A 14320-nucleotide genomic window follows, 5' to 3' on the forward strand; every position below is an offset into this window, starting at 1 on the left:
ACCTTATTTTACTATTGCCCTCCATACCCATAAGTGGTGAAAGCATGTAGAGAGCTGCTTAGAAAATGTAATCCACCTTCCAGTACCAATCAGGGCAGAATTTACACCCTCCCCTGAGCCCCATAGGAAGACATGATACATTACACATCTTTTCAAGTTCTAAAATAATTTAAATCATCATCGTTCAAAATAGGATGCAACCAGCCATGTTTCCCCAAAGTTTTATTGATGCAGTCGTAGTATATAACCATGCATCTTCATTTTACCTGTAGTTACAGTACTTCCTTATTCAGATTGTTTTTGTAGTCCAGTTTATTACAGCTTTCACAAAACATATTTATAAACATCACTTATTGTATAAGACTGACCGTTCCAAACATCGTAGATCACTGGCATTTTTTCCTTAATAGTGCCTCTCGTGGAAAGGTCACACTACTCTTTTTAGATAAAAATTTGTAAAGGCAGATGAATTAAATTCACCTTCTGAAGAAAACAAGAATGTTAAAAATAGCTTCATAGTTGGTATGACTCATTTAGGTCTCAGAAAAATCTATGACTGCCAAAGATATCTACAACTCGATACTGTTCTAGATACTTTCATTAAGAACCACGGAACGTTTATGAAAACTGAAATGAAATTTATGCACTGGTCTGAAAAATAAGGATTACCTTGATTTTTTTTTAAGATTTTTATTTTTATTTTATTTATTTATTAAGAGGAAATGCACTACCTTCTAAAAACACTGTCATCCTAGGTTAAATATTGATATCTGAGGAAGATATGCTAAATCCAAAAACATGCATCACTGATACCAAATTTTAACATACAATATTTTTACTTGAAAACCGACTCAAAGGATTGTGCAAAAGAGTTTCTTCTCCCTGAAGGGATTTTCAGATGCAGACACTGGGATAATAAGGGGATCTTCTCCAATATGAGCATCACAGTATGCCAGTAAGTCTGCTGCAGCCTTGGATACCTACCAGAAGAAAAAAGAAGAACCACTGTAACTCTTAAAGGCAGTGCATAAATATTCTTCATGTAACGTGCAGAATTGGAAACTGTCTTCAAACAGTAAACTGCTTTACTCTTCATGTTATCAGACTCCACAGCTCTGAATTTGCTCTTATTATACCTAGTAAGCCTCACATACACTTCACCTAACCCAGTGACAGGGCATGGTATTGACTTATATGATTAATATTCAGCTTTTCATCTCCATCAGAAGGGAGGTCAGGAGAATATACGCACTGAAATATCCATCTGCTGATTGGTTGTAAGCAAAAGGGATCCTTCATGACAAATGTCTTTGTAGACACGTGCCTTCTGAGGCCTTCTGCCTCAGTTCTTATTCCCAGGCATCAAAGCAGCAAAACTGCAAAGTTTTCTACGGACTCTCTCTATCCTTTCCACATCTGGAAAAAAAGATCTTGAATTTGAATAATAGTTCTCATTTAAGTTAAATGAGATAATTCAGACTATTATCTTCTGTTTAGTAAACTATTATAAGTAATGTTTCACTCATCACATTAAATTTGATCGTCACTTAAATATTCTTCTAAAATAAAAAACTGTAACATCTCCAAATTCTAAAATCTGGCTTATCCTTACTGTAAATAAGCTATACATTCCCTATAGGAATGTAACAATGTTTTGATATTCAAGAAGTTTTGCAAGAAAGAAAGATGAAACTATTTGAGGTTTAGCTAAAATCTTCAAACTTTTCCAACTTTGTGACTTGAGAATACTGCCATTCAATTGTTTGGGAGATTTTTTCCCCTCAAGAACTTAGGACATTCATACAGACATGAATTACTTCTGTTCAGTTCACAAGATATTTACAATTATCTGCATTTCTTCGCTTTGTTGAATTACTGCATTTTCAGTATTATGATAAAGAGAATGAGACAGTTTACAAAGTCTTTCCCTGATCACCAGGACAGATTTTCCTTTGTCAAACACTGAAGTTAGCATCTTTGCACAAATATAGCAAAGAGGAAAAATAAATCTGATTTCAGATATGTTTATGACAGGCGTGTCATCACTGTTGGCTTTAGCTTCCCCACGCTCTGCTTGCTTTGGCAAAAGTCCATCTTGTGGTAGGCTTTAGATTAGCTCTACAAAGTCAATGGATATCAAATCATGATTCACACAACAATTAAATTAACTGCCAGAAGATAAGAAGTGACTTTCTATCTTCAAAATATCCACTAAATATGCCTTTGCAGAATGCTGAAACCCACAGATTTTCTATGGTTGGCTTCCCAGCTGTCATGGTTTTATGATTTTTGGTCATCAGTATTCCACACCATAACATCATGTAATGCACTGGGGGTGGGGTTTGATATCTGCCGAATGTTCGTCCGTCGGAGAAGAACTACATTTCCCCAGGAGGCTTTGCGGTCAGCAAGGGGATATAACTCCAAGCAAGGTCACCTGAGCCTTCTTCTTCGCCTGCTCTTCGCTGTCTGTGCTTCGCTATCTGCGCTTCGCCGCCTGCGTTTCGCCATCTGCACTTCGCCGTCTGTACTTCAGTACTCAACTGGACTGCACTTCTCACCCCAGCATTGTGGTGAGGTCTATACAATTCAAACAGACTCTCTCTCTCTCTCTCTCTCTTTGTAGTTTACTAATTCTATATTTAGTAAAATCATTTGTTCCACCTCAGATCAGTGCTGTTGTTTTTTTCAAGTATTTTGGGGTCCCCTGCTTCCCCTTTCCCAGAGGCGCGGATCCGCAGATCCCTCCGCCCTGCTGGTCACGGAACTGGGCCGGACCAGCCCATAAATCGTTGACACCAGCTGAAGAAGCAGGTGTGTTTAGGTTACTTAAAATTAGTTTGCTATGAATTAGTCTGCAAGACAAAAAGCCTGGCAGAGGTAGAGCTATAATGGCCAAAAGTGTGGGAATGTTGTATTCACAATTTTAAATTTACGTGTGAATTTTTTAAACAGCAGATTTTCCAAAGAGAAGCACAATGTAGACTGATTATTAAATTCGTATTGAGCCTCAAAAAACAGCAAAGATGTTTTTCTGTGCTAATGACTTACGCTGACCTCAAGAAAATATAAATGAGCAGAAAATTCATTCACCAAAGAACTTAACAAGTTTCCAGTAACTGCAGGAGGAATGTACACCACAGCATCTTGGAGAAGTATCTTCAGGTAATGACAATCACAGGTATATTTATTTCCACTTTTCTATTTCTTCCGAGCTCAGCTGCATTTATCCAATTAAGGCAGTTTTACGCTTTTGTTGATTTATTTGGTCCTGAACTGTCTTTCACACAAACAGAGCAAGTTAAATTCTGAGCCATAGGTGCCTACAAAAAGGTTCAATAGCATTGATAGTTCTATATCATAATAAGTTTTGTTACCATAAAATCTAATGGAGACCAACTCTAGTTCTCTAGATCCTGGATAATGGATTTATTAAAGATGCTCAGCATACTCGTCTTCAACAGGGTACTGAGAAAGTTTATTAGGAAATATTTTACTCACAAAGCCAACAACTTCTTAAGCAGGTTGATATAAGATGACCAACTTTCCCATAATTGTCATGATTGTTCCACATATGGATAAGCTGCAGCAGCCCAAGTATGTTGCTTTGTTTTTTTGAAGGTATAAATCCAGGGATATAATTTTCTAATTGTTTCTCTACATATTACTGTGCTTAGTCATCCTACAGCAATGAAAAGGATGGTACTGAGGAACATTATCAGATTTCTGTACGTTATCACAAACTCAGCCTCCTAGCCTGCACTAGGCTGTATATTTTCATCCTTTAAGCAAGAAAAGGTGTGAGGAGGAGAAATCCTCCCATGAGGATTACATTGGCTATGAAACTGAATTATAGCAATTTCTTCACTGAAGAACTGAAATAGCTCATGCTTGTGCAGTGGAAAAATGACCACTTAGTATGGAGAGTTAAATTAGATGATCACACTGCAGCAGCAGTGAACACATTGCCAACAGTGCTCACAGCCACAGGAACCAAATTCAGAGCGGTGGCCAAAAAAATAAAGCGAAATATAGTTTTGCCTCCAGTACACTTCCTGCTCAGTGTGATTATTCAGACCAATGGTGGCAGAAGACCTCTGCATTACGCCATTATATTAAAGCTACAGCATAGATAGATAGCTTTTTTTAACATGTGTCAGCATGCAGAGGTAGCCTACTGGCCAACACTCTGGTTTGTTACCGCACAAAATAATGTGCTACTCGCCCTATTTCTGTCATAGAGGAAGTTAAATGAAGGCAAGGCCAGTCTACCATGGCTTCTACTCGCCTTTAGGGGAATACTGCCAGGCAGTTTCTGGTCAGCTTTTAGCAAGACTTAAAGTGAAAGCATCTAATTTGAATATTCAAACAAAACTGGCACACATTTATCATTTCAGTTCACCTGTGCAATAGTTTGCTCTGCAGATGAAAAGTAATTTTTACATACTGCAGAAGTGGCTAAAAAAAATATTAGACTCCAGCTTGATTGATGAATTCTAGCAAAAAGTCAGCATTTCATTTTTTAAAAACATCTAAAGCTGTATATGTGGAGGGGATGGAATGCATCAGTATCACATCAACCTCACATTTTATAAAAGTATATTTATTTTTTTTAATGATAAATACGTCTGGTTGTCAAATTACCAAAAGAAAAAGTCAAACAAAACAAGACGAAAACACTCAACTCTGATGCTTCTGATGTTTTGAAGAATCAGTCTTAGGAGGATTGTGGAATTTTACATTACATTTTAGAATAACAGAGGTGATAAAAACAGCCAAAGCTAGAACATAATCCTGTTAGCTGCACTAATAATTACAAGCTTCAGTGACAGGGCAAAATGCTGCAATTACTATGTCATCTGTCTTGTCATAGGTTGTGACTAATTACCACCTTTGCTTAGACACCCACTCTGCTTATCCTCTACATCTAAAACAAAGAGATTCACACACATGTATTGCCAATCCCACCACATTTATCTCCCAACACTATTCAGGATCTGCTAGGAATATTTTCTATCTTCTTAAAGAAAAAAGAAAATGTAGTAATAGCTGATACACTACGATGCTTAATGTCAGACTACTCCTCCTTGCTTTTCTGCTTTTGAAGGGAAGATTAAATAGTGCTTTCTACTTGGGACAGCAGTGATAAAGCACCAATATTATCTTTGCTTTCTCAACTTTACAGCGTTGGCAGATGCATTACTCTACAAGTCACGAGGCCACTGTTCATCTGATTTCATTTCATGTTTTCTATCTCTGAATCTGCACCTCCTGCTTTCTATTTACTTTGTTATAATCCCAGCCATTCCTTCTGCAGAGAAGGAGGTTTGATTTACAATCCTTCAGGGATTTTTAAGGTCTACAGAAACCCACCACAGTAATACACCTTACTGCAACCAATCCACATGCCAATAATTTCATCTTCTCTTTTATAGCTGCCCTGCTCCTTTCACACTTCCACACTGAGTTGTTTTTGTTGAACCCCAAAACGCTGCATTGCTTGCTGCTCTGAATGGTTGCAGGACTTGATTATAAACTCATTAAAAAAAAAAAAAAGAAAACAACAACAACAACAAAAAAAACAAAACAAAAAAACAAAAACCCCAAAAACAAAAAAAAAACCACACCTGGAATACAGCAGGGAATGGGTAACTATAAATGTATTTTAACTACAAAACTTTTATTGAGCAGACCTAATTGTTGCAACTGCTGTCCACAGAAAACAAAGTGCCTCTGTTGTAGAAAAATGAGCTGGAACATTTGATTTCCCTGGTCAACAACATAGGTACTTTGAAAAGTATCTTTTTAATGTTAACAATGTGGTCTTGTCTACTATGGGAATAACAACTTGGCTAGTAACTTGCAAAAGAGAGTCTAAGTTATTTTGAAGGGGCTGATCTTTTGTTAAATGCCTAGCTAGTGTAAGTAGTTGCAAGAAGCCGGGAAAAATAACATTTCTCTAATTTTGCAGCTATGATCTGAAAATTCAAATCTCCTACTGGAACCATTTGAAGCCTCTTGGCAAAATTTGCCAAGTACACACTTAATCATTTCAAAGATGAAAAGGAAAACAGATACTGAAATAAGGAAACCAACCTCTTTTCATAATCCCTCATGTACTTATTCAAAGGCGTTCTAGAAATCAAGACATCAGCCTTTTGTGGGTCATATTTAGTTTGTATTAGTATACTATAAGCATTAGTTATATTTTAGCTACACATTATGTTATCATATATTTTGGAATACTGAAACATGTTAACGTCTCTGGTGTCTTTTTTGGTCCCAAGCTGAAAGGTAAAATAATTACACTTGCAAGCCAGATGATTGTTAGGTCCTGCTGGTGCCTGGGTTCTTTTTAATTAAACTAACTGCAAAAAGTAACCTATGTAATTCTTACATATGTAATTAAGAACGTCATTAAACATCTAACAAATGAAGCTATCTGCATAACTGAGCTAATGATTTCATACTTGAAAGTTATAGTTTGATTATATAAAAGCAAGTTCTAAATAATCTACTAAGGATCAACAATTCAAATTACAAGAAACTAGCCCACATTTTTCCAGCCCTTCCCTCTTCCACTCATTAACTTTCCTCCTTGTCAGTTCTGTTGTTCACACAGCTGCAACATGACCTGAATCAGGGACTGATTCAAATGAAAATTAACCTGCAAGGTTGTGCTGAAAAGGCAGAGCCATACTGAAGGAAGCAGAAATACCCATCTCTGTGAGTGTACATCTATCTGAAATGAGTTTGTCAAGATACTATACAAAATAGAAACTATAGCTATGCAAATTGAGCTGTCTCTGACAAGACAACACTAGCAGCCGAAACAACTGAAATTTATTTGTGACTGATCATTTGTGTCAGTTGTACTAATATTGCTGAGTCATAAATACTGTCTTTCTAATTAGTGAGTTTATGACCTGATACTGTGTTATTCCTCAACAAGAATTTTGATTTCAGGTGATCAGGTCTTTTTGGAGGGAGGTTATACCACAAATGAATTCAAATGAAACGAACTCAAGATATGAAAAATAAGCCTATGTTTACCTTCATCCTATCCATGTATGCTTCCATTTTTAATTGCTCCACAGCTTTCCTGGCTTGAGATATATTGGTTGTACTGTTTGACGTTAGTTCCTTCATTTTGTTTCCCTGGAGGAGGCAAAGTTGAGACAGTTTAGAAGTATAGCTAGCAAATACACCAATTAGGAAGAAGACAGTTATCAAAATCTAACCAACCCCACCCCACCATACTGACCATGCCAGGCTGTGGGTTACAAATACAAATCACATAGCATTTATACCTGTTCCCTTACTCAATAGTACCTGATTGCATCACGTATTTGCACCTTCAACTGCAAGCACTGTCTGAATCCTGCAAATTATATGAGATTACACTGCCAGTGTTCCAGTGCAGAAATTGTTACCCTGGTTCAGAGTGCCAACACAGAACAGCTGTTCACAAACCGACTTTTCAGTCATTATGCAGTTTGGCTCCACACCCTGATTACACCTACTAACATGAGAAAAAGATCAGAAAAGTGCACAGTAATAATGAATGCCACACTGACCTCACTGAACTTTGGAAACAGGGGTATTTTAAGGTAGAGAAAGGGTCAATATTTTGTCTATGGAACGAAATAATTCAGAAATGAAATAATCGAGATTGAGAAGAAACAACACAGTGGTTTCCAAATTTTTCTTGGAGATCTCCAATGAAGTAAAAAGAAGAATAAAATATTATATAGCATACTGTACTGCATATGACCTGGTATAGTCCAGGGTAAGCAAAAAATTTGACTCTGGTTCTTATCCCTTGCTTTTTAGTGTTTCCTTTGGAGATGAACAGATTGAGACAACATCCAAAGTTGTGCTCACACAGGAATTTCATAGTTCAGAGTTACTCATTAAGAAATACATAAGCATCAAGGCTAATTATCATGTACAGGGCTGGCAAGTCTTTTTTTCCCCCATCACCTTACAGCTCTCATTCTACCACCAGCACTAAATTACTATAAAACTGTATCACACAAGCACATTCTGCTCACCACCTCATGGTTACTGATAAATGCTTTTGATGCAGCTCTTTATTTCAATTTATGAGTACTACTTCTCAGAGCCACTGTAATTTCATTAAATGAACTCATTCAGAAGAGTAGTCTAATGGGCTGGTACACAAAAAAGCTTGACCTTAAATGCACTTGGAGTTGTAAAAAGAATTGACCAAAAGCAAAGAGATTGTTTGTATAATTGTTAGCTGGTATGTTTTCATTGTCAGCCTGATCATTTACAAATCTGGGAAATCACTACCATTTGTCTGAACAGAAACAAGTAGGACACACAAGGGATTAATATGGGCAAGCATACACATCTGCTCTGATGAAGGGACAGGAACCCTAGTTCTGCACCTCTTCCCATCCTCAGCCTCCCACTTCTCTGTTTCACATCAAGTTGCCATTTACTCCAAGCATTTCTAATATACTCTTACTGCTTCTCTTAGGGAGCAGCTGCAAAGTGTGCTCGAGAAAGCATTCCTGTATGTGGATGTAACTGCTGCCCATGAGGGCAAGGCAGATGGTCCATGCCTGGTTCAAGGAACCGGTACAGTAAGGAGTGATATCCATAGGGATTTCAATTAAGCATCTGATAGCTGTGCTTACCATTCTCAAGAGCTGTTAGTAGATTAATCTGAAGGAAGTGAAGTACTACTGAGAAAGCTTTGGGAATAGTGAGGCTGTGGCTGGGAAATGAGTGACAAAGGCAGTGGAAGAGGAAGACGTCTCTGTGCCAAAGACCCTGCAGCCCATAGCTATCTTTAAGTAAGTTGTTTTTTTTCTGCCCTTAGGAGTACTCAAGTAGCAGCATTTCAGAAGTCATCTTGGTCCGCAGATACTTAGGCAAAAGAATGTAATTACTGCCTGATCTACACCCAAGCTCAAACAGCATGATCTGGTCAAAGAGACACCTAATTAAGGTAGGTCAGTATTTGAGTGGCTTTCTTGAATTGCTCCTTCCTAAGGGCATGAGTAAGTCAACTCATTACCATGCAGTTCTCAATGTTGTTGCTAGACCAAATAAGATGAATAACCACTCTGGAACCTTTGACTTCCAACCCATGTGCCCTAGGTAGTCTGTACAGTACTTGTATAAACTTAGGAAGAAGAAATGCTACTTTTTAAATTATATTGTGTGCCAAAATAATGTATGCCAAAACAAAGAACACTTTGTGTGCATGCATATGCTATTTAGATGGAACACGAGTTTCTCCCTGAAATGCACCCTGTCTAACTAAAACTGTGCTAGAACATGGAAATGTAATTCTTCTCTCAGTCTTTGTCTACAATCAGCTAACTCATGCTCCTCACAGAGCACAGGATTAAATGCATGTGGAAGAAATGGCTTTGGATAAAATGCAACATACAGTACAAAAGAAACCCCAGAGCCAATCCACCAGCCAGTCTTCAAACAGCGTTCAGATATGTTCTGACTTGCAGTGGGCAAGGACAAAAGGCTTTCAGGCAGCCAGAAGAGTGAAAGTTCTGTATTAAAGCTCATCTCTGGGCTTCCTCTTTGACCTACCCTCCTTGCTTTTAAGGTTTGACCCATTTATAAAGACGAGAACAAACGCATTTATCTTTGTTTACAAAATGATACTCCCACAAATATGAGTCACCAAATGTTATCATCTTCATGGCTGGACTAATAATGACCACAGAGATGAAAAATCTAAGCTAAGTACAGAGGCAAGTCTCCATTTGCTGCTGCACGAGTTGAGAGGCAAACAAGAAATCTGATTTTCAATAATGCATTTCAGCTAAACTGAATTAAGAGACTGAAACTCCATGAACAGTACAGAGAATTCCAGATCTGCTTAGCTTTTCTGGTAAATTTAATCAACCTCTGAAAGTTATGCACTAGAATGAGAATATGTGAAATGTTACTGGTTGCATTGAAGCTGAAGAGAACAGTGTTTCCAGTAATTCCACCTGGTTTTTAAGCACTTTTAAGTGAAAAGGGGATTCAGGGATGGTCAAAGTGTCACTGAAATGCTTTTAAAAATCCAAACCCCGTTTTCTCAAATGATGCCACAAGCATAGTGCATTCTGATACAGCAAATGAGGCAAAAATAAGAAGAAAATCCGCATTACTCTGGTAAACTATTTCAGGAAACAATCAGAGTGGAAGGCTTCAAAAATAAACTTCAAAAAGGAAAAAAATCTGGCCAAAGGTATTTCAGCCACTGTAGAAAATTTGTCCCTAGTAAGAGTTTTGTTTATGCCCTGAGGCACATACCTGTACTGTGTTCCAAATCCTGCTCCTCTCCTGACCTTTACACACACTTAAATATTTAACCATTGTATTTCTGGGAGCGCTTAGCATCCATTTCAGTATCTAGTCTGTTTTTCCATATAGCCAGTTCGCGTTTTAGAATTTATAAGGCAGGTTACTCCTATTTCACACTTCACAAGCTAAATATACCTCTGGCTTCCCTCATGCACAAATAGAGCACTAGCATATCAGCTACAACACTATCACACATTAAGTGACGTCGACTGTGAGAGTAATTCCCATTCTCAAATCAAACTATGATGTCTTAGCAGATGAAGCTTTGGCTGCGAATCCTCAGATCCTATGATATCCTCTAATAACTTTACACTCAATATTCTTTAATGAAACAACTTTGTTGCTCAGAAATAAAGCTCTGGAGAGAAAAGAAATTGTAATGGACTATCTGTTACATATCCCTTCTGTGAACTCTCATTCCCTGGGTCAGATGAGAACTCCTCCAGCTGTGCTCCCATGGGATCTCTGTCTCAGTGTTCAGCTCCAGCCCACGGCCTGACAGACAGCCCTGAGCACTCTCTGCAGCACTCCCTGCAGACACTCAGGTGTTCTCCAGGCCTACATGCTCCCGGGATGGCTCACTAACATTTGTATCCTACGTGGTGGCAGGATGCCCACAAGGAATAACTTCTCCCCACCTTTTCAGTTACTTACAATCCTCAAACCAGAAAGTGCTCAGCTGTGCTCACTGTGTTCATTTCTGCTTGTTTTTCCAGCAGTCTCCTATTAAGTTAGATCGATACAAAGGTACACAGGCTCTGATAGTCACCGTAGTTACAGTAACTATGTTAGTGAACAGACTACATGCAGTCTGCACGTTACTGGCGTGTGCCAGTAGTCCTACATCATACAGGATCTCATCTATCCGGAATATGGTTACGTAATGTGCTGAGTTCATCCATCCATTCTTGATGGCTCTTTAAGGGGAATGCTGACCACGTTAAAAAGAACAGGGTCAGCAGCTACATGGCCTTTTCCAGCCGAGCAGTTACTGTGGGCTGACACCATGCTGGTCAGCCATATCCTCAGGCTGCACAGTGGCATTTTCCCATCCTGCTCAGCTGAGGGCTTTTTTCTTGTTAGATTTTTTGACCCCACATAATCTTCATTCTCTCTCTCTTTTTTTTTTTTTTTTTTCCTGGATGCAGTTCACTGATTGCCAAAGATTTTCCTCTCCTGGGCTCATAACATGTTTGTGAAGAACAACTTTTCTGCATTGTTTATAGAGTAGATTAGACTGTGCCCGATAGCACTTCAAAGGCCAAGTTGTCTCCTGATAACCCAGGAAGTTACATCAATATTTGCAGGTAAAGGTTGACCTCGTGTAGGTAAGAGGTGCAATGTGCATTTACCAAAGCCTCTAAACACTTATTAAAGAGAATGCAGAAAAAGAATGCAGAAAGAATCTGAAATACTGCATAACACAGAAGCAACACCCAGTTTCAAGCTCTACGGTACAGTTTTCTACAGTGGGATGAAAGGCTGCACAGCAAGCTTATCTTCTTACACCTCCAAGTACAGCTAAAGTAAAGCTAAAGGTGTATACTGCAGAACTAAATCTAACAAACCCCAACTCAAACTGTTGCATTCTTTTTTCTTTCAGCAATCAAAAATGGTGGACTCAAAATTACTGAATGCTATGGCCCTCTCCAGATCTTCTAGGACTTCCACCTCAGCAGAACATAATCTTCCCCATGCAAAGGTAATCCAGGCACAGACACACCTGGGAACAGCCTCTGAGTCAGACATGATGGCAAACCAAACTCAAAATGGCAGAAAGAGCCCATATGTGTTTACCCACGTGCAAACGCACCGGGTATACAAACAGAACCCTCACAGCCTCACAGCTGTTCCGTGCCAAGCTGACAGATACTGAAGAGGTTGAGGGGAAGTCCACCCCCTCCAAAGATACCTGGTAGCACCAACAGAAATGGTTACCGGGAAGGCTGCTCTTAGCAAGAAAGAGACAACATAACTCTTGTTCTGTGCGTGCGGTGACTTCACCAGTAACTGCAGACCTGCTCAACTTCAGCGGCTCTGTTTCCATCTAACACGGCGCTGCACGACACCCAGCTGCCGAGCTCCGACATCGGCACGCTGCGTTCTGTACGCGAGTACCAACTCGCTTCTCAGCGCTCCAGCAGCCAAGGCAGCAGCCAACCTCGCATGGACAACCCTCTGATGCTGTCCATGCACCACCAGCGGGGAAGCAGAAGGTCTGCAGCACAGAGTCCATCCCCACTCCCCCCTCCGCTATTTCGCTTCCTTGACGAAGTTTAAGGTACTCGCGAACTTCTAAAGAAATACACAGGTAAAAGCGACCGCTCCAACTAGAAGTAAGGCACAGAGACGGCGCAGCACCCGCCCCTGCCGGACGGCGGCGTCCCCGCCCGTTACCCGCATCCCTGTGCGGCAGCACCGCACGCGGCGGCCGGGCAGCAGCGCCGCACACCCGTCCCGCGCTCAGCCCCGCCAGTGGGAAGGTGCAGAAGCCGCTTCCCTGCGCCCGGCCCCGCCCCGGGACGGCAGGCTCGGCCCGGTTCCGGCACTCGGCCGCCGCAGACCGCCCGTACCTCCCGCGGCGCGCGGCTCCAGGCACACGGCGAGGCGAGGCTCCCGCGCCGGAGGAGCGCGGCGCTCACCGGCGGCCGCTCTGCCCGCGCGCCCGTCAGCCGCCGCGGAGCCGTTAGGCCCTGAGGAGCGGCGCGCGCCGCCGGTACCCACCCTGAGCGCGGCGAGGCGGGAGCCGTCCGCGGCCGCCGGTGGCAGGGGCCGCGCGGGCGCTCCCCGGGCACCGCTCTGGAGCCGCCCTACCCTCGCCTCCTCCCCCGCAGGCGGCGGCACCCCGCAGTCGGTCAGCGGCTGGGACGCTTCCAGCGAATGGCGCGGAGCGAGCGTCTGCGCGTTTCTGGAGCGCGGAGCTGGCAGAGCAGCTCTGGCACAGGAGCTCGCGCCGGCCCTGCGACGGGAGTGTGAAGAGAAAGAAGATTCCGCTGTGGAAAAAACCCGTGCTGGGACCTCCGCGAGTTGTGCTGTCACGGCTAATGGGGCACGGCAAAATGAGTCAGCGCCGTAGTGGGAAAAGTGTACACAAATCAAATGGGAGAATCAGCCGTAAGGCTCAGTGGCAGTTAACGCCGTTAACTAAAAATCGGCCCTAAAAACACGCGTGCTGATGGGAGATCCGCTATAGCAAGCTCCCGTTGAGGGACAGGCACGTGTGTCACCCCTCTGCCACCACTGCCTCTCCTTCTCCCCCTCATCAGACACGAATGTTTCCAAGGCACTTCTGTTTTCCATACAGTGCAGGGCAAAGTTCTGCTTTTAAAGGTGCTTCGAAGCAGAGACGTCCCCTCGCAAAGACTGAGTCCGTGGCTTTTAGGACGGTTATTCAGGAAAAGGAAACGCGGCAGGAGAAAGACAAGCAGGGCAAAATGCCTTACTGGACGTATGTATGTACAAACACGGCCCTACCTTCACTGGGGTCCCAGAAAATTGGGCAGCTTATGGAAGAGTTGCTCCTTTCAGACGCAATAGCATCACCATCAGTCTACCGAAGGTTCTGTTTACCATATCAATGATTTACATGCTCTGAAACAAAGCAATTACTAGGCGGTTCAGATAATCAGAGTGGTCACTAACGTGTGCAATATGTTCACTGCAGGCATTATTCAGGTGTGTTAACAGGATTTTAGAATTTCATGGGGAAAAGCGAGCAAGCTTAGTTTCACCTGGCTCTCTGCTAGGTAGCCCAGCACAGTGCAAGAGTGCAGTCAGACCAAGCAGCCACACTTCTTGATCCTCTTTCAGTAGCGACCCACCCGAGTTGTGAAATACACAGCACAGCCCGTTGTGGAACGCAGGTGTAAAGCCAGTGGCTTTCTGATCCCACCCAGAGCTAGCACCCGGTAAGTAACTGCCACATCTCATTAGCACAGAGCGCGTTTGTCAGCAGTTTTATCTCACTACA

General features: G+C 41.6%; 1 protein-coding gene and 1 long non-coding RNA gene across 8 annotated transcripts; one reads left to right on the forward strand and one right to left on the reverse strand.

The window, feature by feature from the left end:
- Positions 1-205: 205 nt before the first annotated feature.
- Positions 206-13906, reverse strand: GNG4 (G protein subunit gamma 4). Of its 6 annotated transcripts, none has more exons than XM_042821913.1 (3): positions 13825-13906; positions 7054-7158; positions 206-980 (listed from the first exon to the last, which is right to left on the reverse strand). In XM_042821913.1, the coding sequence occupies exons 2-3, from the start codon at positions 7147-7149 to the stop codon at positions 852-854; spliced, it is 225 nt and encodes a 74-aa protein (XP_042677847.1). In that variant the 5' UTR covers positions 7150-7158; positions 13825-13906; the 3' UTR covers positions 206-851. The 6 variants fall into 6 exon arrangements, with proteins under 6 accessions (XP_042677847.1, XP_042677856.1, XP_042677831.1 ...); XM_042821922.1 differs by lacking the exon at positions 13825-13906 and adding an exon at positions 13165-13240; XM_042821897.1 differs by lacking the exon at positions 13825-13906 and adding an exon at positions 12924-12989.
- Positions 2748-12707, forward strand: LOC122162053. Of its 2 annotated transcripts, XR_006169406.1 has the most exons (4): positions 2748-3165; positions 6606-6726; positions 8852-8980; positions 11954-12707. It is a non-coding gene; the product is annotated as an uncharacterized LOC122162053 (long non-coding RNA). The 2 variants fall into 2 exon arrangements; XR_006169407.1 differs by lacking the exon at positions 6606-6726.
- Positions 13907-14320: the final 414 nt, after the last annotated feature.

Source organism: Centrocercus urophasianus, unplaced genomic scaffold (genome assembly GCF_019232065.1).
Source record: "Centrocercus urophasianus isolate 14NV4802_14NV808 unplaced genomic scaffold, USGS_Curo_1.0 seq_10, whole genome shotgun sequence".
NCBI lineage: Eukaryota > Metazoa > Chordata > Aves > Galliformes > Phasianidae > Centrocercus > Centrocercus urophasianus.

Excerpts from the sequence above, each read along its gene's own strand:
- GNG4 (XM_042821877.1), bottom strand. The coding sequence starts at position 12,440 with ATGTCGGAGCTCGGCAGCTGGGTGTCGTGCAGCGCCGTGTTAGATGGA. Across the intron at positions 7,159-12,368 it reads GAGCCGCTGAAGTTGAGCAG|GGAAACAAAATGAAGGAACT; the intron begins GTCTGCAGTTAC and ends TGCCTCCTCCAG. Across the intron at positions 981-7,053 it reads CATACATGGATAGGATGAAG|GTATCCAAGGCTGCAGCAGA; the intron begins GTAAACATAGGC and ends TTCTTCTGGTAG.